At 46.5% G+C, this 24,838-nt stretch overlaps 1 protein-coding gene across 3 annotated transcripts; it reads left to right on the top strand.

The window, feature by feature from the left end:
• The first annotated feature begins 1,561 nt into the window (after window positions 1-1,561).
• Window positions 1,562-23,995, top strand: Carpb (Carbonic anhydrase-related protein B). 3 transcript variants are annotated; one of them, XM_076437685.1, is made up of 10 exons: window positions 1,562-2,034; window positions 6,019-6,130; window positions 6,488-6,538; window positions 7,466-7,794; window positions 11,107-11,202; window positions 11,321-11,387; window positions 13,489-13,643; window positions 21,689-21,817; window positions 22,564-22,609; window positions 23,875-23,995. In XM_076437685.1, exons 2-10 carry the CDS (start codon window positions 6,067-6,069, stop codon window positions 23,889-23,891), a joined length of 954 nt encoding a protein of 317 aa, XP_076293800.1. In that variant the 5' UTR covers window positions 1,562-2,034; window positions 6,019-6,066; the 3' UTR covers window positions 23,892-23,995. The 3 variants fall into 3 exon arrangements, with proteins under 3 accessions (XP_076293800.1, XP_076293802.1, XP_076293801.1); XM_076437687.1 differs by lacking the exon at window positions 1,562-2,034 and adding an exon at window positions 2,041-2,734; XM_076437686.1 differs by lacking the exon at window positions 1,562-2,034 and adding an exon at window positions 2,041-3,334.
• Window positions 23,996-24,838: the final 843 nt, after the last annotated feature.

Below are 24,838 nucleotides of genomic sequence, written 5' to 3'. Positions count from 1 at the left end.
CCCATTCTTCAGCGCGGGCCGGCGCGTAGCATGGTTCTCGAGCGCCGCGCCGGTACAACTCAAGTGCATTTCTATTCATTCGGACGCAATATAAGGGGATCGGTGAAGTGGACCGGCCGCCGATCGGTGCAGATCCCGAGTTCCACTTTTCCGCACGCGTGTCGGAATCGTTGGAACGACAAAGCACGAGAAACAGAGAGACAGAGAGTTAGAGAAAGGTCTCTGCCTAGCTGCCTAGCTGGCTGGCTGGCGAGAGAGCCGCGTTTCGGGCAATGCCGCTTTGAAAATCGATAAGCGGCACCGCGTAGTCGACCAGTCAGGAGCTTTTCGGTGTATCCGCGCGAGATCCTGGCTGGTCACGTGGCCGTCCATAGCGTCCGCGTAAAACCGAACACACCGACGACCTCGACGTAATTTCTGCTCTTCGATCAACCTCTCTCTCTCTCTCTCTCTTGCTGTCTCTCTTTCACTCCCTCTCTCTTTCGCGGGGAGCATCTATGAAAAGATCACGTCCCCTGAAATTCGATCGAACGAGCATCGGGGCAACCCTCTGTCTCGTTGCTCTTCTCCCCATCGTCGTTGATCGACGACGGATGATTGATCGAATTAATCCTGTCCGAGTGAGAGAGTGGAAGAGGGAGGAAGAGAGAGAGAGAGAGAGAAAAGCTGACGAAGACACGGTAAAAAGTAAAAAACCAGCGATAAATGGAACGCGGCCAATTTAAATAGGATCGAGTAACGAGTTCAGGCTGGCCTGGTGACTCGATAACATCTCGGCCCATTGATTATTCCCATGGATAAGGACGCGGCGGGGAGAGGGGGTTCGTCGGGGCGAGCCGTGGGTAGAGCGGGGCATGGGGATGGAGGGTCAAACATCTCGAAAAGGTCGATTCATTAGGGATCGCGGTGGAAGGGAAGCGCTGGTAACCGGTACAGATGTATCTCTGGCGTCCGAAGGCCGGAGGACTCGGAGAAGAGAGAAGAAGAATACGAGGAGGGAAGACGTGTCGAAGACGTCTACGAGATAGAGTAGAACCGAGGAGAAGAAGAAGAAGAAAAGGAGAAGGACGACGAGAAGACGTCGGAAGGAAGAAGCGATCGCGTCGTTCGGCCGGCGTAGTCCTGGCGACGTGCAATGCGCAGACGTCCTCCGAGGATGCCCGAAAGAGTCACGGAGGCGCGAAACGCTCGTTCCACCGTGTCCGGAAGCATCGATGTGGGTGAACGGAGGGCCACGGCCGGAGAAGTAGGAGAACGAGCGAGCAAGCACAAGCGAGTGAGCGAGCTAGCGAACGAACGAGAAGCGGAATAGAGGGTGGAACACGGTGTGTCGAGGAACGCTAGAACGAGGAGGAAACGCACGGGGGATGGATATAGGTGTATATCGGTGGGCGCATGCGTGCGTTCTCTCGGCTACCGGAAAGCCCGACAGAGATCTAGATGGGGTACGGATCGGCCGAGGCTAGAGTCCGACAGAGAAGGGTAGAAGACCGCGCGAGAGGGGTCGAACAGAGAGGTCTGAGGAGAGGGAGGGTCGGTGCGAGGAGAGGGAGGGAGAGGAGGAAGGAGGAACGTATACAGAGAGCGCGGCTCGTAGGGCAGTCGTTCCTCCTTCGTCGTTCCTTCGCGGAGGCGCAGAGCCGCGCTTTTAACGAAATTATTCCGTGGGAAAAAAGCTCGGCCCTGGCCTGGGCTTGCCGCGAGCCAGCCAGCCGTCGACAAGCCTCTCCACTACTCTCGCCTCCGCTCGGGAGCGGCGCTACCAGCTCGCCTCGCTTCGTTTTGCCCGACGGAGCGCAGAGGCAGTCGTAGAGAGAGCAGTCTGGTTGTTGCGTGCGTGCCTGCCTGCCAGCCAGCCTGCCGGCCAGTAGAAAGCGCACAGTGTTGTCCGTCGCAAAGTGCTGGTGACAAAGCCGCGCGGCCGCCCCACGGAGCAGCAGGAGGCGCGCCGAAGCCGCGAGCCGGAGCCGCGGGTCCACAACCGGAGCCGCGAGGACCGGAGACAACGTCGCACGGTTTTTTCCTTCGTCCACGGTCAGTATCGCGAGCCTGCCGCCACAAGGACCTTTGCTCTCTCGCGAGTCTACTAACTCTCGACGACTTTCTTCCCGAGGAAGCAGGAGGAAAATCGAGCTCGGGCGTGGATCCCTTGTCGGTGGGATTTTCTCGAGACGGTTTTTCCGGCCCCGATCGCCTATTATTGATTTCCGCAGGACGCGGCGCCCGTTTCTCCGCTCGTCACGCGAAAATTTTGGCCGCACCATCGCGCGTTTCGCCGCGATCGATTCGCACGCTCGTCCTCCCACCAGTCTCGCAAGCGCGGCCGACCCTACGCCGAACTCTCTCTCTCTCTCCTTCCTTTCTTCTTCCTTCTCGTCTATCTACCCCTCTGCCCCCTCTCCCTCTCTCTTTCTCTTAAACTCTATTTCTCGTTCTTTCTGTCTGTGTTTGATCGCGCTCACGCTTTTTCCCCGAGCGTCGCGATATTATCGTTCTCGCGGCTCCCGAGGAATCCTCTGGTCCTCGAAGTCGAGGGGATCGATCTTCCGGCTGGAGAAGGATCTCCGGGCCGAGAGAGATCCTGGGGATCCATAGGGCCAATTCTCGCGAGTGTGTGCGGGTGGATGTGGAGACGCCGCGCCACCACCGTGGACACAGTGTTCGTTCGATCCTTCGGGCCGAACCATGGCGATCCTCTCGCGGTAGGAAGCTGTTGAGCCAATCCGAACAGCGGGTTTGTCTATCGCCTCTCTCTCTCTCTCTCTCTCTCTCTCTCTCTCTTTCTCTCGCTCCCTCTGCCCCACAAGTGTACGGGACGAGTCGACGCTACTGGAGGTTCGAGGAAACCGTGAGTCGAGTCAAGTCAAGTCGTTGCACTTCTGGTTCGACGGGCAGAACGGTCAATTATCGTCGAGAGCCGAGCCCGTTGTTAGCCCGGCCGTTGTTTCGACGGCCGGCCAGCGAAACCGGGAAACAGACGCGCATACATCGATATATAGAAGCGATTCGAAGCGATATCTATCTATGTAGAGACGCCTCGACTGTGTACATCTACGCGTGCCTGCCTGCCTGCATGTATGTATGTATGCATACAGGAACGCCGAGCGCACTAGAGCCCTCCACTCCGATAATTGCGCTCGAGTGGAAGGGAAGAGACCTCTTTCTACGCCTGATTAGACGCTATTCGAACTAGAAGCTCCGCGAGTCGAGCTCCGAGAAAAAAGTTCGATTCAATTCGCCGACGGCGCCGAGCTGACCATTCGTTCGCACAACCAGCAAGATCCTGTCAACGTGACCGTCGCTTCGACCAGGCTTCCTTTTCCTTGTGATTCAGGTGTGTTTCCATAGTTCGCACGATTCCTTCCAGTGAAAAATCGTCGTTCATTTCCGTTCGAGCGAAAAGATTCCTTCGGAGACTGCCAACAGTGTTCTCCTACTCCTGCGCCATTTTTACACACTCGAGGAAGACTCTCTGTTTCTCATGGGAACTGCAGAATCGCGTTCGAATCGTCGATTCAGCGATCCCAGGTTTCGTTGATGTTGATCCGAGCAGCATTCTACGTGAAATCTTTATCGACAGATTGGACGGTGGATTAATCGGCTCGATATTTTTATTTCAGGACTCTCCCCTGCCTAGAAAGGGGAACGGCTAGAATCGCTCGGACGCGATCGAACGATAAAATCACTGTCGACGATTATAAACAAACGGGGACTCTCTCTCCCCGGAGCCTTTGTCGAATCGACGATAATTGTCTCGTTATCCGTGAATCCCGCGAGACAGGAAAAGTCGCGTCGATGTGAGCGGATTGCTGCCCGGAATCCGATAAGCTTCCGAAAATAGCTGAAAGCCTCATCAGAGATCGCGATAATCGACGTGTCACTGAAATATCGACTCGATTTGCGAGCGGGTCGGTTAAATTTTACACAGGAAACCGGGGAATCGCTCCGGCACGTCGATTATCTACTATCCGACGGACCAGGGCCGTCCGCTGGATTTCGCCAATCCTGCTCGCACGCACACTCGACCCTCGGTCTTCGTTGCACAGTTCATTTTCCGTAATTGTTGGTAATCCTAACATTTTTATCTTCGCTCCACAAACGCTCCTCGACAATTCTTGTACCGCTTCTCACTAATCCTTCCGCGACTATCTAGTGTCGACCTTTAGCCTTTTTCATTTTCGTTCTACTATTTGTTCCTTTTATCCGGCACGATTTTTTCTAAATCCTTTCATGAGAATTTAGAATCAACGTTTAACTCCATTCACCAGCGTTTCACTATTTTATTTTCCTTCCGAATTTCCTCTACGATTTTACGTTAATCCCTCGGCTAGCGGTTAGAGTCAATCCCCAGGATTTTTGCCTTTGTTCCACTCTTTCCGTTTCGAATGTTCCTACACAATATTTCGTTGATCCCTCCCCGGGAATTTAGAGTTAACCTCCACCCCTTTTTCCAGCTTCGTTTCACAATTTGATTTTTCCACGAATTCCTGTCAATATTTCTCTAATCCCTTCACAGGTATTTATTGTCAACCCGAAACTGCTATCTGCGTTTTATTCTACCCTGGTATTTTCATTTATTCAGTTCTCATACACCCCGGCCATTTATGCGCAATTTCTGGTGGTATTGTTCTACTAAATCTCGTACGATTTTTAGAAGCCCATGGTCGCTATTTCAATTCTCCCAATAGAAATTTCCAAAAAATTCGTCCAACAGAAACGAAAATTCTTATTCCGTTGCTACGAATATTTAAGCAACGACCTCTAAATTGCCTTCCCCTTCTAGGGAGTGATTAGGGACGAAGAAGTCCTAGCGATTGTAACTCGGGAGAAGAGCATAAGCTCAAGGGTTTAATTCGGTTGGGGCAAAGAATCGGTGGAATAATCGCGGTGGCTCGAGGCAAGAAACAGGATCGGGAAACGCGTGGGTTTCGCGGGCGATCGGCTTATTAGCGTCGAATGAACCAACTTTACGCCCGGTTAGAATGCAGCCGCCGGGCTTCGGACAAAGGGGGCTCGCGACGGTGCGAAACAATCGTTCGAAATTCAATGAAGAACCGTCTGGCAGACGGCTTCGTCGGCGGCCGAAAGAAAAACGAGGCGGTGGGTGGAGAGGACTGAGGGGCGGTGAAAGGGGGCGGTTCAGGGGCCAAAGGGAGGGCGGGATGGGTGAGAGCCGAGTCATCGTACTCGGGACACGGTCGGAGGGCTCTTATCTCGATGCTGCCGGTGTAGGTTAGAGACACTCCGGTGTCCCAGCGCGATCCTCAGGCCCGATACGAGGAGATCGGATCGATCGATCGACTTTCCGAACAGAGTCTACTCGAGTTTTCCTGACCTAAGAATACATCGGCGTGGAGTGTCGTGGAACGGGGTGGAGTGGACCGGGTAGGTGGGGTTTGCACGGTTGCTGGTGGGTGGCGGGTTGCAGGTGGTGGGCGGGGGATCGAGTGGGGAACCCCGCCCCCTCGGAGCGGAGGACCGTCTCGACAACGATCACTGCAGATTTGTCTTTTCTTTCGCGTGTCCGAGCCACGGTGTAGCGGCACACGTTTGCGATCCACCGATGGGTTCACTAGCCGGCCACGGGATCTACGCGATCTAGAGTATGAGAGGAGGACAGGAGGTGGTCGCGTGACCACGCTCGATTAAAACACGCCCCCGTCGTTGACATTCCCGCTCGATCGATATCGTTATCGCGTGTGTCATCTACGCGCGCGAGATCCTCGGATGAGATTAGGCGAACGTGTGTTGTATCCTCGCCGCTTTCGTCGGACGAGTCAAAGGAGACTCGTGTGTCGTGTGCTTCGAAAAAGAAGACGAAGAGACCCTGTCTGGGATTAATAAAGGGAAATTGATTCGCGACGTTGCGCTGCCGCGCGGAGATCAAAGACGACTCGGAGAGTGTTCGTTAGGGGATCGGCCCACGTGGGAGACTGGATCATCGCACCGTGTACACGTGCTCGTCGAGCAATCCGGGTATATATATATATATCTTCTTCTTTCTCTTTTTCTTCGTAGAATCGAGACGAATGATGTTCAATTGACGAAGACCGCGCAACGCTAGGAATGGCCCCATTCAGTTCCGTTTTCCTGGGCGTCTGGGGAGTGTTCGTTCTCGTTATGATACAAGGTACTGTGCGTCGCGAACCGGCGATCCCCGGGCCTCGTAATCAGCGGTTCTTAACCTGAAGATGAATCGATCCGCCAAGAGCCCTCTTTCCTCTTTCTCGTTCTTTCGTCGCGCGTCTCGTCGTTTCCCTCCCGCGGAAACGGCTAGCTGCTCGCGAAGGCTAGATCTTTTGATATCATTGTTCCCCCCGGGGACAGAAGACCGTGTAATTGAGACGAGTGGCTCGTTATTCGGCGAACCGTGGCCAAATATCCACTGCCACTTGACCCAAGACATAACTGGTTCTAGGTTAAGGACTGCTCTGCGCGGCCGCGTAAACGACATCGCGGAAATTCTTGATAACCTAACTATTTCCAGAATCTAGGCCCGTCAGCTGGGACGCCTGGTGGACCTACGACGGCATTTCCGGTAAGGGATTCTTCCGTTAACTTCCCGGCCGATCGTTAACTTCCACCCTAGCTCGCGAGCCCGAACGTGTCTCCTTGTCTCGCCACTTCGAGGCACGTGATTTTCCCCCAAGCAAAGCATCCGTCGAGTGAAATCTCGGCTCTCCGAGGAGTCTCCCTATCGCGACGGCTCAGACATATCTTTTTTTTCCAGCCTCTCGTGGCTCTGTATCTTGCAGATGTAATTCCGAAGTAATTTCAAGTCGAAATCTGTTCTCACCTGATGCTTCGTTTTGCGTGAAAATCGGGCTCCGAACGTCATCGCGCACGCGAAGGGGAAACGGTTAGCCCTACCTGGAAAGCTGGAAATTCGGCAAACAATTTCGACGACCGTAAAAAGCTTGCGTTCTATGCGCTGCTCATAAGTGTCGAATGTAATTCTATTCAATTGGTAATTCTCAGGGGCAGATTTGCAGTTTAAAATTTTGCGGTTTAGGGTTTAGGGTTAAGAAGTGTCGGCAACTCGGCTGGGACATGAAAATTTATGGTATGGGCGGATGAAGTATCGGAGTTATTCGGCTTTGTAGATAAGTATAAGTCCTTCACGAACATGCCAATAAAAATTCCAATTGAATCGATGAAAAACTGAGTTGTCGGCGGATTTTTGTCCAAAAAGATCGGTTTCTGGCGCAGTTCGAGCCACTTAGAGCAGGCGCGATGGTTTTCCCATCGTATGAAAAAATGATATCGGGGGGCCGCTTCTGTGAAATCATGAACCGGTCGCCACTTGACTCTCCCCCGACCCCTGAATAATTTGGCAGACGAGCGGGCAGGCCTCGCGCGCTAATCCCCTGGCTTAGCGTCGCGGAAACTTCGTTTCGAAGTTGTTAACCCTCCCCATGGGCGGGAGCCCCCCGTTCCCCACCGGTTTAATCGACGCGATTTGAAGGTCCCGGGTTCTGGGGTCTGATCAATCCCGAGTGGTGGCTGTGCCACAAGGGCAGGCGGCAATCGCCGGTGAACCTCGAGCCGTCCAGGCTCCTCTTCGATCCCAATCTGCAACCTCTACACATGGACAAGCACCGGGTCTCCGGCGTTCTCGCGAACACAGGCCACACCGTCCAATTCGCCGTCGACAACGACACACGACACCCCGTCAACATCTCCGGAGGACCGCTCAGCTATCGGTACCAGCTGCACGAGCTCCATCTGCACTTCGGCCTCGACGATCGGACGGGCAGCGAGCACATCGTCGATGGACACGCCTTCCCAGCCGAGGTGAGACGATTTTTCTACTACCAGGCTGCTTCAGAGAGTACAATCGCGCGAACTATTGGACCCCGGTAGCATTTTTAGCACACGTATCTGCGGAATAAGACCTTTACTTTCCGACTTCCATTTTACCGGTACAGTAAGTCCTCTATAGTCGCAAAAAGGCCGCACACGATAAACGCAAAAAGAGATATCCCGTCCACTGTACTAATCTGATCTTGGCTCGGGTATATCGGTGGGAACCACTGCTAACGCGACACGGAGAGTTCAAAGGCTCGTGCGTCCTCACGATGTAACACCAATATTTAATCGTTTTTATTAGTACTTATTTTTTTATGAAACTTTCATCAATATGTTTGTGGTATTTTCCTGATTAAAATAAGACCAAACACGATATAATTTCAACTGTATTTAGTAGTTTAATTGACGACAAACGTTTCGGGCGCAAGGAAGGACAGCGTATGGGAAAGAAAGCGCGCGGACTCTCTTTACACGCGCTGTCCTTCTCTACGTTCGGCTCGGCCTTTGAAGCTCAAAAAACTAGTGTCCGTCTACGAACTCTGCAAACGAACCTCCCCGAGGCTTTCGCGATTATAGAGGACTTACTGTACTTCTCTCGGCCCCTGTGAAAGATTCTACTTCGCAGAATTCTTTCAAAAGATTTTCTATTTTTCCTCTGTTGGTTTCTCAAACTGCCCGTTGAGCATCACCTGTGCAGAACTCTAGTGCGATGCCACCATGACTGAATTGATAGAGAAGAAATATACCTGACTCGAAATCAATTTTCTAAAACTTTTCTCTCGTCTTCGGCTGCTCCAATGTTCACATGCTTTCAAACATTGAATTTGTCGTTGATTATCGCACTAATTTTGTAAGAAACGATCCAGCAGATGGATGTCCAAGTCGAGAAAGTTCGATTCCTTAGGCGAAAACATAAAATATGCACGATGCCTGACCAACGGTCTACCTACACCACTGAATTTCATCCATATTTCCATTTATACGCGCAAAGGGTCGCGTTTGATTATTCCGCAGATACTTGTATTCATTCAAGGGTAATGCCACTCTCTCGCATCTGCGAACTCTGTTACGGGCATCTGACCATTCGCGGTACTACTCTACTTAAATTGCTAAACAGATGCCTCTGTGTGTACCTTCATTCCTCGATCCTGGTTAAAGTATTCAACCTAGTCCCCTCGCATGCATTCTTCCTGTATTCATTCAGAGGAAACGTCGTCGTTCTTGCCTCTTGTGGGAAGCATGTGTCGGTGGTCTGACCACTAGCACTCCTATTCTAGTTGAATCCGTGAATACATTCACGGTGCCCCTCTTTTATCTCTTGCGCGGTCTTTTTAGAATGAATATCCATTGTGTGTCGTTACTGTCTGACTAATGGCAATCCTATTCCACTGGGAACTCTAACTTGCCTGTACCGTAGCTTACGTTGTCGTACGTATTTTTAAAATTTGAACATCTGTAGTCTGTCAGGATAGAGCTTAATCCATTTCACACGTTTCGTGTGCCTTTGTCTGAGCATAGACGAACTGTTACTACTGGAGCGTGTAGATTGAAGCTGTACAGAAAATATTTAATGGTCATGTTGCAGTGATTAGATTGCTGTTTGATTTCAGGTCCATTTACACTTCTGTCTGATCAAAGATAATGTAATACTACTAGATTTAAAATGAAGCTGTCTATACACAATTTATTGTGTTGTAGTCAAATGTTAGTGTAGAATAACATTCTACTGAATTGTGCACAATAGTTATGTCTGGCCATAGACTAACTCGTGCTACTGAAACTTCTAAGCTTTATGCGAAGTACACTGTGTTATGTTCGAGTCATCGACAACAGTGAAATGTCAGAATAATTTTCTATTAAATTTGACACGGTTTCGTGTGCCTCTGTCTGATCATAGACGAACTGTTACTACTGGAACGTGTAAATTGAGAAGCCATACAGAAAATATTTAATGGTCATGTTGCAGTGATTCGATTGCTGTTTGATTTCAGGTCCATTTACACTTCTGTCTGATCAAAGATAATGTAATACTACTAGATCTAAATTGAAGCTGTCTATACAATTTATTGTGTTGTAGTCGAATGTTAGTGAAGAATAACATTCTACTGAATTGTGCACAATATTTATGTCTGACCATAGGCTAACTCGTGCTACTGAAAGCTTCTAAGCTTTATGCGAAGTGCACTGTGTTATGTTCGAGTCATCGACAACAGTGAAATGTCAGAATAATTTTCTATTAAATTCGACACGCTTTCGTGTGCCTTTGTCTGAGCATAGACGAACTGTTACTACTGGAACGTGTAAATTGAGAAGCCATACAGAAAATATTTAATGGTCATGTTGCAGTGATTAGATTGCTGTTTGATCTCAGGTCCATTTACACTTCTGTCTGATGAAAGATAAAGTAACACTACTAGATTTAAAATGAAGCTGTCTATACACAATTTATTGTGTTGTAGTTAAATGTTAGTGAAGAATAACATTCTATTGAATTGTGCACAATATTTATGTCTGACCATAGGCTAACTCGTGCTACTGAAACTTCTAAGCTTTATGCGAAGTACACTGTGTTATGTTCGAGTTATCGACAACAGTGAAATGTCAGAATAATTTTCTATTAAATTCGACACGGTTTCGTGTGCCTCTGTCTGAGCATAGACGAACTGTTACTACTGGAACGTGTAAATTGAGAAGCCATACAGAAAATATTTAATGGTCATGTTGCAGTGATTAGATTGCTGTTTGATTTCAGGTCCATTTACACTTCTGTCTGATCAAAGATAAAGTAATACTACTAGATTTAAATTGAAGCTGTCTATACAATTTATTGAGTTGTAGTCGAATGTTAGTGAAGAATAACATTCTACTGAATTGTGCACAATATTTATGTCTGATCACAGGCTAACTCGTGCTACTGAAAACTTCTAAGCTTTATGCGAAGTACACTGTGTTATGTTCGAGTTATCGACAACAGTGAAATGTCAGAATAATTTTCTATTAAGTTCGACACGGTTTCTCGTCTGTCCAAAGACAAGCCCACACTCCTGCGTGTTCGGAATCCCACAGAAAACAATTGATTTACCCGAAAAAGCAAGGTGTTGGGACAGTTTCCCGGGAAACTCCGTTCCCTTTGTTCTTATTCGAGCAAAGGCAGAGACGTAAACCGTAGAAGTTAGTAAATCGAAGCGCGTACACAAGGCGCGGCGCGGTGTTGATGTATCAGAAACAGTAAGTTGTTTGGGAGGGAGCAGGGGTTGGTTCTCCCCCGGCTAAACTGTGGTCCGTTTTCATTCACAGCTGCAAATATTTGGCTTCAACTCGCAGCTGTACAACAACTTCTCGGACGCGTTGCACAAGGCGCAGGGGATCGTCGCGATGTCGCTTCTGCTCCAGGTACATGCTTAATCTCTCTCTTGCCCCGCGAATATTCCTGCCGGCGAAGATCGGGCCGGCGATCAGCGAAGATCGCACCGAGCGATACGTCACAGATATCCTCTCGGTTGGCTTTCAGGTCGGGGACCTCTCGAACCCGGAGCTACGGATATTAACCGAAGAGCTGGATAAGATCAAATACGGAGGTGAGAGCATCAGTAATTTAATACGTTCTCTCGCGGCCTTCGCCAGACAGATTCGAATTTCCCGGGCAGATAGCTCGTTGATGCACGCTGCTAAATCCGCCGTAAATTTATTACGACACCTAACTCGCTGGCCGGGCAGCGCGGAAACGTTCATCTAGAATTTTATAAAAGTCCGAAATCTCTGCGGAACGGTCTGCGGGAAATTGGGCTCGAACGCGAAACAATTGAATTCGGGGGAAAAATCGATTGCCTCCGGGTTTTCGGAAAGCGTAGATTCCGTCGAGTACGCCCTATAAAAATTCAATTGGAACCTAGAAAAATCGAATTTAGAAAATTCGATTTCCCCTTTTGTGTTTTGCAGGGGTATGAAATCCATCGAGCGCATTGTAAAACGGAGTTCAAACGTTGAAAAATTGTATTTAGAGGGATCGATCGGCTCCCGATATTTGATGAAACCGTGCATTCCAATGGAGCTTATTTATAAAATTGAATGTCGAAAGTTGTCTCTATGTTTCGCGAACGCGCGCACGGTGTCTACGGGATCGATCTATATATAGACAGAGAGAAATTGGGTTTCGTAGGATCGATCGACCCTGTGTGTGTTTTATAAAACTGTAGAATCTATAGAGGCTATCCGTGATATTAAGCCGGGAACGGTGGCAGAAACTGACGAAAATACGAAGGTCGGGCGCGAAGAGGCGGCCGGTATCGAAAAACCGATTGGATTTTTTCGTATTATCCCGGGGCTTGGCACATAAAGTTATAGGCTGATAGCAGGAAAATTCATCCTTGATATCTTATGGCCCACCCCGGTCCTTTAAGTGACATATGTGGTACGAGGTCAGCCCCAGAGGGCTGTTCCGTCAGCTCCCTCATTTTTTCCAATGTAGCTGGCGTATAATATTTCTCGTTGCATTTTACTCGATCTTCCTCGGGGCGGCTGGAATACAAAGAATATTCGAAAATACGTGTTCCGAGGCCGCGAGCATATCGCGAGCATCGGAAAGGGCGCCCTTAAACACTGCCTCGCGTTCTGCCAGTAATTAATCGACGGAAAACTCGTTCGGAACTGTTCGAATCGATCAAAATGACCCACTTCAGGATTTTCATTTTACGGTCATCGACGTCGCATTATAATCAAGACCGCGTGAAATCTCAATTGGTTTTTCAATGATCGGTGCTCGCGGCGTCAACGGGCTGCGACGTTCGCATATTTTTCGGGGGAAAACTTCTGGACAGATTCATTTCAAACTTGAGTATTTTTTCGAAGTAGAACAGATCGTGCGAAATGTCAATTAAGTCTTGCAATGATCGGTACTTCTCGTGTCAAGGGGGTGGAACGTTCGGCAATTTATTGGTGAAAAAGCTACTGGGCAGATCAATTTAAAACTGTATGTGCTCGTTGCCTGGTAGTTCGGGAACACGTGGTAGTTTTCTCAAGCGAAAATATTCATGCACTGCGAGGCAGTATTTTCGAAAGCTCGATGGATATCGAGGAGAGCAGCTTGCAACTTCAATATTAGTAAATCGGGGGACTGTAGAACGGAGTGGGCGGTTGATCACCATCCCCCTAAGAAGGGTTCGGGTTCCTCGGTGTGGATAAGGGTTGTTCGATAACCGTGTCGGGCTCGTGCGCGTGTACCCCAAACCCCAATCCGGCGGAGGGTGTATAAAGCTGTCCTCGTAGGCGCGAGGTAGCATCCGCTGGTTTGAAAATTTCAGCTCGTCCGCCCCGTGCTCCCGTTGCGGAACGGCGGCCCGTTAAGCCGAGAAATTTCGCGAAGTTGAAGCCGGCGAGGGTTCGATCGAGCTCGAAAATTAGCGTGGCACGGGGTTGGCCGTGTGTCGGGACGCACGCGAACTTTTCACCATGCTCGCGGCCATTAGCTCTTAAGTGACTGGGAAAACGGGCTCCGGGTGTTGTAAGCGGCCCCGGTATTACACTTTGCCTGGGCGGGGGCAAGGTGTTAGAGGGGCCGTGTAGAGGCACGTCGATGCTAATTGGGGTACGTATGCGCGTCACGGTCGATGCCTTGTCAGATGCACCTCCCCTGCACCCGAGCACCGCTTGTTCATCGATCGATGTACCGATTGCACACAGGCCAGACGATGGAGATTAAGCGTTTCGCGGTGAGGTCCCTCCTGCCGGACACGAAATATTACATGACGTACGACGGCTCCTTCACCATGCCGGCCTGCCAGGAGACCACCACGTGGATCATCCTGAACAAACCGATATACATCACCAAGCAGCAGGTGAGAATCGAATCACGCTAACCTACACCGATACCCCGGGAACCCAGCATGCTCTCCCCGAGCCCCAGCAGTGAATATCAATCGTAGCCCCGATCTTCTTTTTCGGGCCGGGCTGACCTTTCAACGATCCGAGGGTGGGGCTCGGCACGCGGAGAATGCTAGAAGCGCGTCAGCTGTCGGGAAGGGTGCAGCAATCCTTGGGAACGCAGACATGTTTCATTTGCTTTCCATCTGTTTCCAAAATAACCTGAATGTAGGAGAATTCATAGTTACAGAACCTTCAGGGTATACTGGACATATGTCATAATCATTTTCTATTAGGTTCTACACAATTTTCCGCACGTGTCTCACCAAATACGGATTTGTACTACTTAAATGTTCGAGATCAAAGCTGTTCACACGGTTGTGTTCGAGTTGTTAGTAGCTGTCAGAGAATCATTTTCTATTAGATTCTACACAATATTTTCCGCACATGTCTGACTAAATACGGATCTGTACTACTTAAATGTTCGATATCGAAGCTGTTCACGCAGAACGATCAGAGTACACTGGACATATAATATGTGATAATCATTTTCTATTAGATTCTACACAATTTTCCGCACATGTCTGGCTAAATACGGATCTGTACCACTTAAATGTTCGAAATCGAAGCTGTTCACACAGAACTTTCAGAGTACACTCGACATATGTTATAATCATTTTCTATTACAGTAGATCCTACACTATTTTCGGCACATGTCTGACTAAATACGGATCTGCGCTACTTAAATGTTCGAAATCGATGCTGTTCACACAGAACGTTAAGAGTACACTGGACATATAATATGTGATAATCATTTTCTATTAGATTCTACACAATTTTCCGCACATGTCTGACTAAATACAGATCTGTACTACTTAAATGTTCTAAATCGAAACTGTTCACACAGAACGTACAGAGCACACTGGACATATGTCATAATCACTTTCTATTAGATTCTACACAATATTCCGCACATGTCTCACCAAATACGGATTTGTACTACTTAAATGTTCGAAATCAAAGCTGTACACGGTTGTGTTCGAGTTGTTAGTAGCTGTCAGATGTCAGAGAATCATTCTCTATTAGATTCTACACAATTTTCCGCACATGTCTGACTAAATACGGATCTGTACTACTTAAATGTTCGAAATCGAAGCTGTTCACACAGAACTTTCAGAGTACACTGGACATGTGTCATAATCATTTTCTATTAGATCCTACACAATTTTCCGCACATGTCTGACTAAATACGAATCTGTACTACTTAAATGTTCTAAATCGAAACTGTTCACACAGAACGTACAAAGTACACTGGACATATGTGATAATCATTTTCTATTAGATTCTACACAATATTCCGCATATTTCTTACCAAATACGGATTTGTACTACTTAAATGTTCGAAATCAAAGCTGTACACGGTTGTGTTCGAGTTGTTAGTAGCTGCCAGATACCAGAGGATCAGTTTCTATTAAATTCTGCACAGTTTTTCACACCTGTCCGATGAAAGTCGAGCCGATACCATTGAATCTTTCGAGGCAGCTGAGAAAACAATCGCTTCATCCGGGGGAACGTAAAATTACGATTTCTATGAAATTTTCAGCCGAATCCGGTCGGAACGCAGGAGATCCGTAGTCCGGGGATTTCCGGATCAATTTTCGAAAGTGGGCGGGAGTGTTTTCCGTGGTTTCCCGGTCGGAAAGGACGCGGAGCGAGATTTTCGCGGGTGATATCGCGCCTCCAGGGTTGACCTTATTCTGGCCGGGGGATCGAAGGAGCAGTTTCCCCGATCGTGTTCAGGGTCTAGAACTTGATTCCTTTGGCATCGGATCGTATCTGGCCGCGACGACTTGAGGGATCGCGGTAGCTCACGCACGAAAGTAGTTTCTGATGTTCTTTTAACGATTTCGCGTGGCCAGGGACGCGGCGTAATCTCGTGCAGCGTTGGCGCGACCTCGAACAAAAGGAAATTGGTTTACGTGGGCTCCTTTTATCTGTCCCGGATTACCCTTTGACGACTTAATGCGATTTTTTTCACTCGGAACAAACGATCACCCCCGACCAAACGGTAAACCGTATTATTGTCGGACGCTGAAAGGGTTTTGTTAATTAAACCGAGCCACCGCTTGATACACTCTCACTCGGCGACGTAATGATTCTATGATAATTTAATTATTCGAAACGAGCGTCGCGTGAAATCATCCCGGCCGCGGTTCGTTCGGCGAAACAACGCGCGGCTCGTCTTTGTCGCCTCGGAAAAGCTTCGCGCTAAACAACGCCGCTTCGGATTAATTAACACTTTGCTTGCAATCACCCGAAGGTCAACGATTGACCGAGTTATCCTTTCGCGCATTCATAACGAAATTGTGCCGATGAACACTTTCAAACATTAGGAATACTCGAACAAATGTAAGACAAATGCAATTTTCAATTTATCTGAATTATTAAAGAAAGAACAAACTTTCTAAAAGACAGTTGATTCCGCATAAAAATACTTGTCCATTGATCGCGATTTACCCAGCCACGGTCCCCTTGTTATTTCAACGCAACCATTACATCACGCGACGAGAGAGGGGATGAATGAAAATGGAAAAACGCCGGGAAGTCTCCGGATGAACCGGCGATAAATAGTGGAAGACTTTTAAGCGCGAGATTCGACGGGATATGAAAAATTGCGTGCGGATCGAGCGCGCCGGAGTAAACAACGATTCGGACGCGTAACAAAATAACGAATCGGCTTTGCGGAAAGAATTAGCGGGCCAATTATCCGCGGATTAATTCGGATCGATCGTCGGCGATTTATTATTCACGGGACCGCCCGACCGGTTCGCGAACGATTATTGTTCGCGCGCGACACGCGGGCCCGCCGCGAAATCCGACGCGGTCGGATCGATCGGATGAACGGGGGCCGGCGGCCATTTTCGAAAACACCCACACACAGTTAGAGAAAGGGGGAGAGGAAACGCGGCACGGTTTCGTCTCGGCTCGCATTTTAATAATACGGGGGCACCGGGAGCCGTAGCCGGCACGCGTTCGCGAAAAAACCGGTGCAAACAATGCCGGAGAATTCAATAACGGAGTCCATTGACTTCCGACGGAAGTATGGCGGTGCCTATTGTCAAACATTTAAACGATTCGCGGAGCCCCCTCTCTTGCTTTCTCTTCTTCTTTCTCTCTTTCTCCTGCGGCTGCTGCTGCTGCTGCTGCTTCGTTTCAGAAATTAATCATCGATCCGAAAAATACGAACCGATCCACACACCGGTCGATCTTCTTTTTTTCTCTCTCGCTCGTTTTTTTTTTTCATTCGTCGGAATTAATTACTATTGTTCGGTCGAAACAAAACATCGGTCGGAGAGATAAAAGGGCGCGCTCTCTCTCTGTACGCGGGCCGGAAACGACGGTACAAAGAGCCTCCCTCGAGGGTTCTCGCGATTCGATAATTGAAAAACGGCCTCCGCGGAATAAAATTACGATACTGTTAAATTCCACGGCCCTGATTCCCGCTGCTAAATATGGTTGCGAGTGGATCGCGCGGACATTGTGGAATTTTTCCTATGAAAATGGTACAAGTGCTGGTTGGCAAGGGATTAAAAAAAAGAAGCGCGACGCCTACAGTCGATGACGAAATTAAACAGCAGCCGATAAAACGAGACGTACGAAAATGCAAACAATAAACTTCAACGGGATTATACCGAATTAATAAAATAATTCCTGTGGTAAATATGAAAATCGTGGCATGCTTTTAAAATTAAATGAATCAGAATCAAATTCCGTAACTCGTCAGAAAATAAATGGGTTTTTAATCGTTGAAAGAAATTCTCTTCCTTCCGACTTTTATCGAATAATCCGTAATAATCCTGCGAGCAGCAAACGCTATCATTAATATCATTTAATTGTCTGAATAATTACCAGCTGAGTCCGCAACCTTGTCCTCCGTTCTCCTGTCAATTTGTCAGAGTCGAACCAGCGGCGACAGCTCGTTTCCTGCTTCCGATCTGCATATCCGTTCGCCACCACTGCATTTTATCGGCCCGGTGTCGTGCGCCTTGGAGCAACAATGTAGCAGAAACCTGAAAATAAAACGATTACTCAGTCACTCGTTCTCACTCTCTCTCTCTCTCTCACTCGTTGCACACGCGATCATAAAAGAAAGCGATGTTGCCGAATCGGGAACGAATAAAATTGAATCAAACGGCCGTGAAAATAAAATTAAACGGCCGATAAACGCGCGACGGGAAACACGGCCGATAACACTTTCCGTTTTCCAGCGGTTTTCTAGCCGACTATATCTGTTTACGGAAAGGCAGGAAAAAACTCGGTCGGGACGTCTGAGAAAAAGTTTCGGTTCATTAAGGGACCGGGCAGAAGTACTCGAAAAGTTCCGCACTGCGTTTCGACCGAGCAAAGCGTCGTAAAGCAAGTTTTTCTGGCGAAAAAATTATCCGAAAGGAACGATATTTAGAAGGTTTCAAAGTGTGGGCAATTTGCAGGGAAAAGAAGGGAGATTGAATTTCGAACACGAAAAGTCGCTTTACGGGTCACACACTGTACGTCGGCGTAAAGACGGATGTATACTACTGAAACTGTTGAGTCAATGTTGGAATATACACGATGTGTTGTATGCATGTTGGTGCTGACATGCAGGAGTAATTTTCTATTACATTCTGGATTTAGTTCAATCAAGATCACAATTTTCACGAGTGTCTGATCAGAGATGAATCTATACTAGTGAAACTGTTGAGTCAATATTCGTATATACACGATGTGTTGAATACATGTTGGTGCTGACATGCAGGAGTAATTATCTATTAAATTCTGAATTTAATTCGATCAAGATCACAATTTTTCACGAGTGTCTGATCAGAGATGAATCTATACTACTGAAACTGTTGAGTCAATATTCGTATATACAAGATGTGTTGAATACATGTTGGTGCTGACATGCAGGAGTAATTTTCTATTACATTCTGGATTTAGTTCAATCAAGATCACAATTTTCACGAGTGTCTGATCAGAGATGAATCTATACTACTGAAACTGTTGAGTCAATATTCGTATATACACGATGTGTTGAATACATGTTGGTGCTGACATGCAGGAGTAATTATCTATTAAATTCTGAATTTAATTCGATCAAGATCACAATTTTTCACGAGTGTCTGATTAGAGATAAATCTATACTACTGAAACTGTTGAGTCAATATTCGTATATACACGATGTGTTGAATACATGTTGGTGCTGACATGCAGGAGTAATTATCTATTAAATTCTGAATTTAATTCGATCAAGATCGCAATTTTTCACGAGTGTCTGATCAGAGATGAATCTATACTACTGAAACTGTTGAGTCAATATTCGTATATACACGATGTGTTGAATACATGTTGGTGCTGACATGCAGGAGTAATTATCTATTAAATTCCGGATTTAGTCCAACCAAGATCACAATTTTTCACGAGTGTCTGATCAGAGATGAATCTATACTACTGAAACTGTTTAGTCAATATTCGTATATACACGATGTGTTGTATGCATGTTGGTGCTGACATGCAGGAGTAATTTTCTATTAAATTCTGGATTTAATCCAACCAAGATCACAATTTTTCACGAGTGTCTGATCAGAGATGAATCTATACTACTGAAACTGTTGAGTCAATATTCGTATATACAAGATGTGTTGAATACATGTTGGTGCTGACATGCAGGAGTAATTATCTATTAAATTCTGAATTTAATTTGATCAAGATCACAATTTTTCACAAGTGTCTGATCAGAGATGATCTATACTACTGAAACTGTTGAGTCAATGTTCGTATATACAAGATGTGTTGAATACATGTTGGTGCTGACATGCAGGAGTAATTTTCTATTACATTCTGGATTTAGTTCAATCAAGATCACAATTTTCACGAGTGTCTGATCAGAGATGGATCTATACTACTGAAACTGTTGAGTCAATATTCGTATATACACGGTGTGTTGTATGCATGTTGGTGCTGACATGCAGGAGTAATTTTCTATTAAATTCCGGATTTAGTCCAACCAAGATCACAATTTTTCACGAGTTTCTGATCAGAGATCAATCTATACTACTGAAACTTCTACATGCAAACTACAGATACCGTATACCATGTTGTATTTCAGTTCTCAGTAACAAGGAGGGTTCAGAATAATTTCTCTATTAAATCCTGCTCAATTTTCCACATGTGGCTGACCAAAGGCTAACCCGTACTACTGAACCTGTTCACTCAAAGCATTAAATTAGTATCCAATTCTGGAACATAAAGTATATACAATATATTAGACTTGACAAATTGTCTATTGGCAATGTTGCTTACCAGGGGAACGATGAGGGGGTTTTCATGCATGCCAGAGGCGTCGGAATAGGAATTTTTTTTGGCACGCCACGCCATCGAATTAATCTCGGCGATGAGCGCACGCGATTTATCCCGCGAACGAGAACTACACGTGTTCCGTGCGACACCCCTGCTTTTTTCGCAGGGGTGTAGGGGTAGGACGGGACACAGGGGTGACGGAGTAGAGAGAGAGAAAAAAATTGTTGACTGGAAAATTATGTCGACGCCGTGTCGTTGAGAGCGAAATCCCGGTGTAATTAATGGAGAGGCGGAAATCTCCGCTCGCAGCTTTGTTTGGTATAGAGGGTGATTCATGTCGAGTGGCGCCGGTTGTTTTTGACTGGAGAGGATTAACGCGCTTCCATCTTCTCTCTCTGTCTCTCTCTCGATTTTTTTTTTTTCGACAGTGTGTATTTTGTTGCGGCAAATGATCCGTGCCCGCCGACCGATTAACCGCTTCGAATCGGTCTCTCTCGAGTGTGAAATTGTATAGGCCGTTTCAGAGATCGGGGCAACCGATAAACATTCTTTTAGCATCTGCACCCTCGACAAATCCGGCAATGTCAAAATACTGTGGTCTCAACGAGACACGGACATTTTCGGGTCGGTCTTGTACAGGGTGTACAAAAAGTAATGTTCATCCATCCTAGGGGTGAATCTTCAACAGCTTATATCTCAATAACTATTTGAGACATATGGTAGTAGGTAAAAAACAATTTTTTCTTTTACAAATGTTCACCGATCCAGAGTTGTAGATTCACCCCTAGTACGAGCATTACTTTTCGCACGCCCTGTACACTGTTTCAATTAAAACTTGGAAGGAGGACATGTTCCAGATCTGTTAAGGCTTTCATAAACCAACTAATGTGGTTGATAACAACTTTGTCAACAAATTCAGTGCCAGAGCAGCCTCAAAATTCCACAAAGTAATTTCTGTACGTTGAAAATTCATTTGTACAACAAATAATACTGACAGCTTTAAAAAAAAAAAGCCTGCTTGCGTACAGCTGTTCCGTATTTAGATCCATAGAATATGCGGACAATGTGTGACTGTTTAAATCTGGGACATCAGTTCCACGGAGTGTTTCCCGATCTCCTTTTCTTGTCGCGTTGATCGACGGTTGTACAGTTATTCCGGTAACCTGTTACGGTAATGTACGTGACCATCGCATGTTGAGAACGTCGCGGAAGAAGCGTAACGCACGCGAGCCAACGGATTAGCCGTTTCAAACCCCTTTGCGGTTATAATTAGCGATTAAACGGTGGATCGGCGCTTTCGCGAACGGCACGGCAAACGCTCGGCGAATTTGATAAAACTCCGCCGAGAACCTGTGTCGGTGTGGGAAGGATTATACTTGCTAATTCGCCGCGACAAGTTGCACCGGGCACGGCAAAGGGATGCAAAATAACCGAACACAGTGTGTCGTGCTGGGACACACCGTAGCCTATCACGACCCATCACCATAATAAATAAATCCCGTGGATTCTTCGGGATTCTCTGGCTAGTTCTCTCTCCCGCGACATGCTGGCTATCGACCGTTCAGATATCGACCTCTGCGTTCAAGCAAATCGACGTCGATTTGGTTCACGACGTTGGCAAAGGATCGTATAGGTGAGGTTCGACTCCCAGTACGTCTGAGAGCTGATTCGTGTGTCTTTTCAGCTGCTGGCGCTGCGGATGCTGATGAGAGGCGAACAGAAGGACCCGATCGCGCCTCTCGGGAATAATTTTAGACCGCCCCAGCCGCTTCATCATCGTCCCGTGCGAACAAACATCGATTTCAACGTGCAGGTAATCCTCGAACCGAGTCCCCATCCCCTGCTGCGGAGCTTTACGCAATTACCGGAAACAAAAATCCCCCGGAAATCTGCAAAACGCGGCCACGATAAACACGGTATTCTCTTTGATCTCAGTTTCGGTTGAACCCTTCTGGCTGTGATTTTTCTCACAGGATCATTAGAGTTCCTTTCACGTTTTTAATCTTCTGGAAATGTACATTCTTATGTTTCCGCTGAAACAGGAAATATCACAAGTCTGACTTTAATAATTTAAGACCGTTTCTTTCCAATTAGTGGTTTTAAACATTTGACGCTGCAATTTAGAACAGTGAAAAATTTAGTCGTGAATATAATCGACCCAGTATGCAAACGGCGACGATAAAAATACCCTTGCTGACGGACTGCTGATTGCATTTAATAATTTCCTATAGAAGCATATCTCTGTTCGTTTAATAATTGTACAGAAAGAAACTTCCGATTCTAGTTAATTTTCAGTGCCGTTTTTCATAAACTATCGCGGTTCATTTGTAGCGAGATTGTGTGTTGAACGCAGTTACAGTATGTTTGATGTTCTAAAACAAGCTGCGGTGAAAGTTTAATGGGATTTTTAATTCCTTTGAAGGGGGAGCCTTGATGAAGGCGAGTGTGTTTTAATTTTTATAAATTGTTTCACGGAGGTTTGCACAGAGGCCCGCAGCGTAGTTGTAACCGAGTTTGATTGTTTAAACGTTTCTTCCCCTGTTATATGCTGTCCTCCAGGGACCGAAAAACTGCCCGACGATGAACAGGGACATATATTACAAAGGTATGAGAAGCTGTACACAATGGCCGCGAGATAAAATGGGAAAAGTTCATTGAATATTCGCTGGAACTGGGTTGCGGCTCGTCCCGCCTAATTTCGCGCCGGTATATTTCTGTTTTCCCGGCGACGAAACGAGGGTGAACGGATCCGACATGCCGGCCACACCTGCGCCCCATTTCGATGCAATTATTTATAGCGCACCTTTACGCAAAAATAATCAATTATTGGACGAGCTGCTTACCTGCGTTTCTACCGATTAGAATTTCTCTGCATTTTTCCGTTCTCGAAAATGGAAAATGCGAACATTCGCGATCTCTCAATCGGTAACATCAATCAACCTTCGTTTTTATACAAGAATCTAGCTTGTAACATTTTTTCGAAGAGACGGAAGATTATTGATCCATTGATCCATTGGTTCATCGATCACATCCATTCACTCACGGCTACATTTAATTATAAATATTTCATCCAGCAGATAGGACCATTCTAAAATTATCTACAAAATTATTACGGTTGTTCATCCCTTAGTTTTCAATACTCAAAATTTTTTTCAATAAGTTTGTGGTCGTTGAACTTCGTTGAACAAATATAAAAATTGTTGTAGTCCACCCCTATTTTCAGTACAACGTGCTGACGTGTAAAAGAGAAAATGGTCGACAAGCTCTAAAATAAAAATGTTTAGAGTCCACCCTTATTCCAAGTAAACTGTGCTGATGTATAAAAGAATCTAGCTTGCCAAATTTGTTGGAAGAGGCGAGAGATCATTGATCCATTGGTTCATCGATTACATCCATTCACTCACAGCTACATTTAATTACAAATATTTCATCCGGGAGATAAGACCGTCGTCTAAAAAATTATTACGGTTGTTCATCCCTTAGTTTTCAATACATAAAATTTTTTCAATAAGATTGTGGTCGTTGAACTTTGTTGAACAAATATAAAAATTGTTGGAGTCCACCCATATTTTAAGTAGAACGTGCCGACGTGTAAAAGGGAAAATGGTCGACGAGTTTGTTAAATTTGAAGCTCCCATAAAATGGAGTCATCTTGCGTCAGCTCTAAAATAAAAATGGTTAGAGTCCACCCTTATTTCAAGTGAACTGTGCTGATGTATAATGGAGAAAATGGTAGCGCCATGAAGAGCACGCTGGGAATTAGGGCTCGTAAACTATCGATTAGCGAAGTGTTCGGTATCTCACGGCCATTTCGCCAGACCCTGCTGTAGCCGGCGGTGATAGCATGATCTCTGGCGTTTATTGTTGCAGCGAACAGCTGGAAATAACCTTGAGGAGCCGAGGGAGACGGCCGGCGTTTCGCAGTTAACTACGCTTTCCCGGGAGGATCTGGAGGAGTTCGCTGATAAGAGAATTAAGAAAAAAAAACCCACTGACATATCAATTATAAGACGCGCTCGATCGCGGCGGTCCTCGATCCGATCGATATTCTGGTCGCGGTGTTTGGCGCGTGTCGTTGAGGTCGCGCGTGTGAGAGAGAGAGAGAACGAGAGAACGAGAGAATGTGAGTGAGAACGAAAGACGAAAGAACGTGCGAGCGAGAGAGAAAGAGAAGAAGAAGAAGAAGAAGAAGAGGCAGAGGAAAAGAGGAGTTGGAGAAAGGGAAATGAAAAAATGCTTCGTTGTACTATTAGACGTGAACTGCCAAGTATGTTTTCAGTAACGAGAAAAGAAAACAGAACACACACGATTTAAAACACAAAAAAATATATATACAACACGTACACACACGACACACACACACACACACACACAGAAGATATACCTATATATATGTTATATATATAGATTACAATTTAGCGGAGATAAGGTAAAACGTAAGATTACACAAGATATATTATCATACGTATATCGATCAACTATCGAAAGCTATTGACTATCGTGGCCTGGCGTGCGAGGGGGCAGGGGGAACACGGGCGAAAGGAGATGAGAGAGAGAGAGAGAGAGAAAGTTGAGAGCGAGAGAGAGAGAGAGAGTGATGACTCTTATGTATAAAAATGAAAAACATTCATGCGCGACAACGGTGCAGACACGTACACAGAGGACACACACTCACACAGACCCTATCGAAACGAAAGTTTATACTATATTCTTGTAATAAAATGCTGAAAACGTAGACGGAAGTGCGACATCGAGAACCGGCGATACTACAATCCCATCGATCATATCCATACATCCTTTTCGTTTATAAGATTCTGTTGTTTCCTTCGATTAG

This window comes from Lasioglossum baleicum, chromosome 14 (genome assembly GCF_051020765.1).
Source record: "Lasioglossum baleicum chromosome 14, iyLasBale1, whole genome shotgun sequence".
Classification (NCBI taxonomy): Eukaryota; Metazoa; Arthropoda; class Insecta; order Hymenoptera; family Halictidae; genus Lasioglossum; species Lasioglossum baleicum.
Note: the sequence above shows the minus strand (reverse complement) of the source record. Positions and strands in the feature narration are given on the sequence as shown.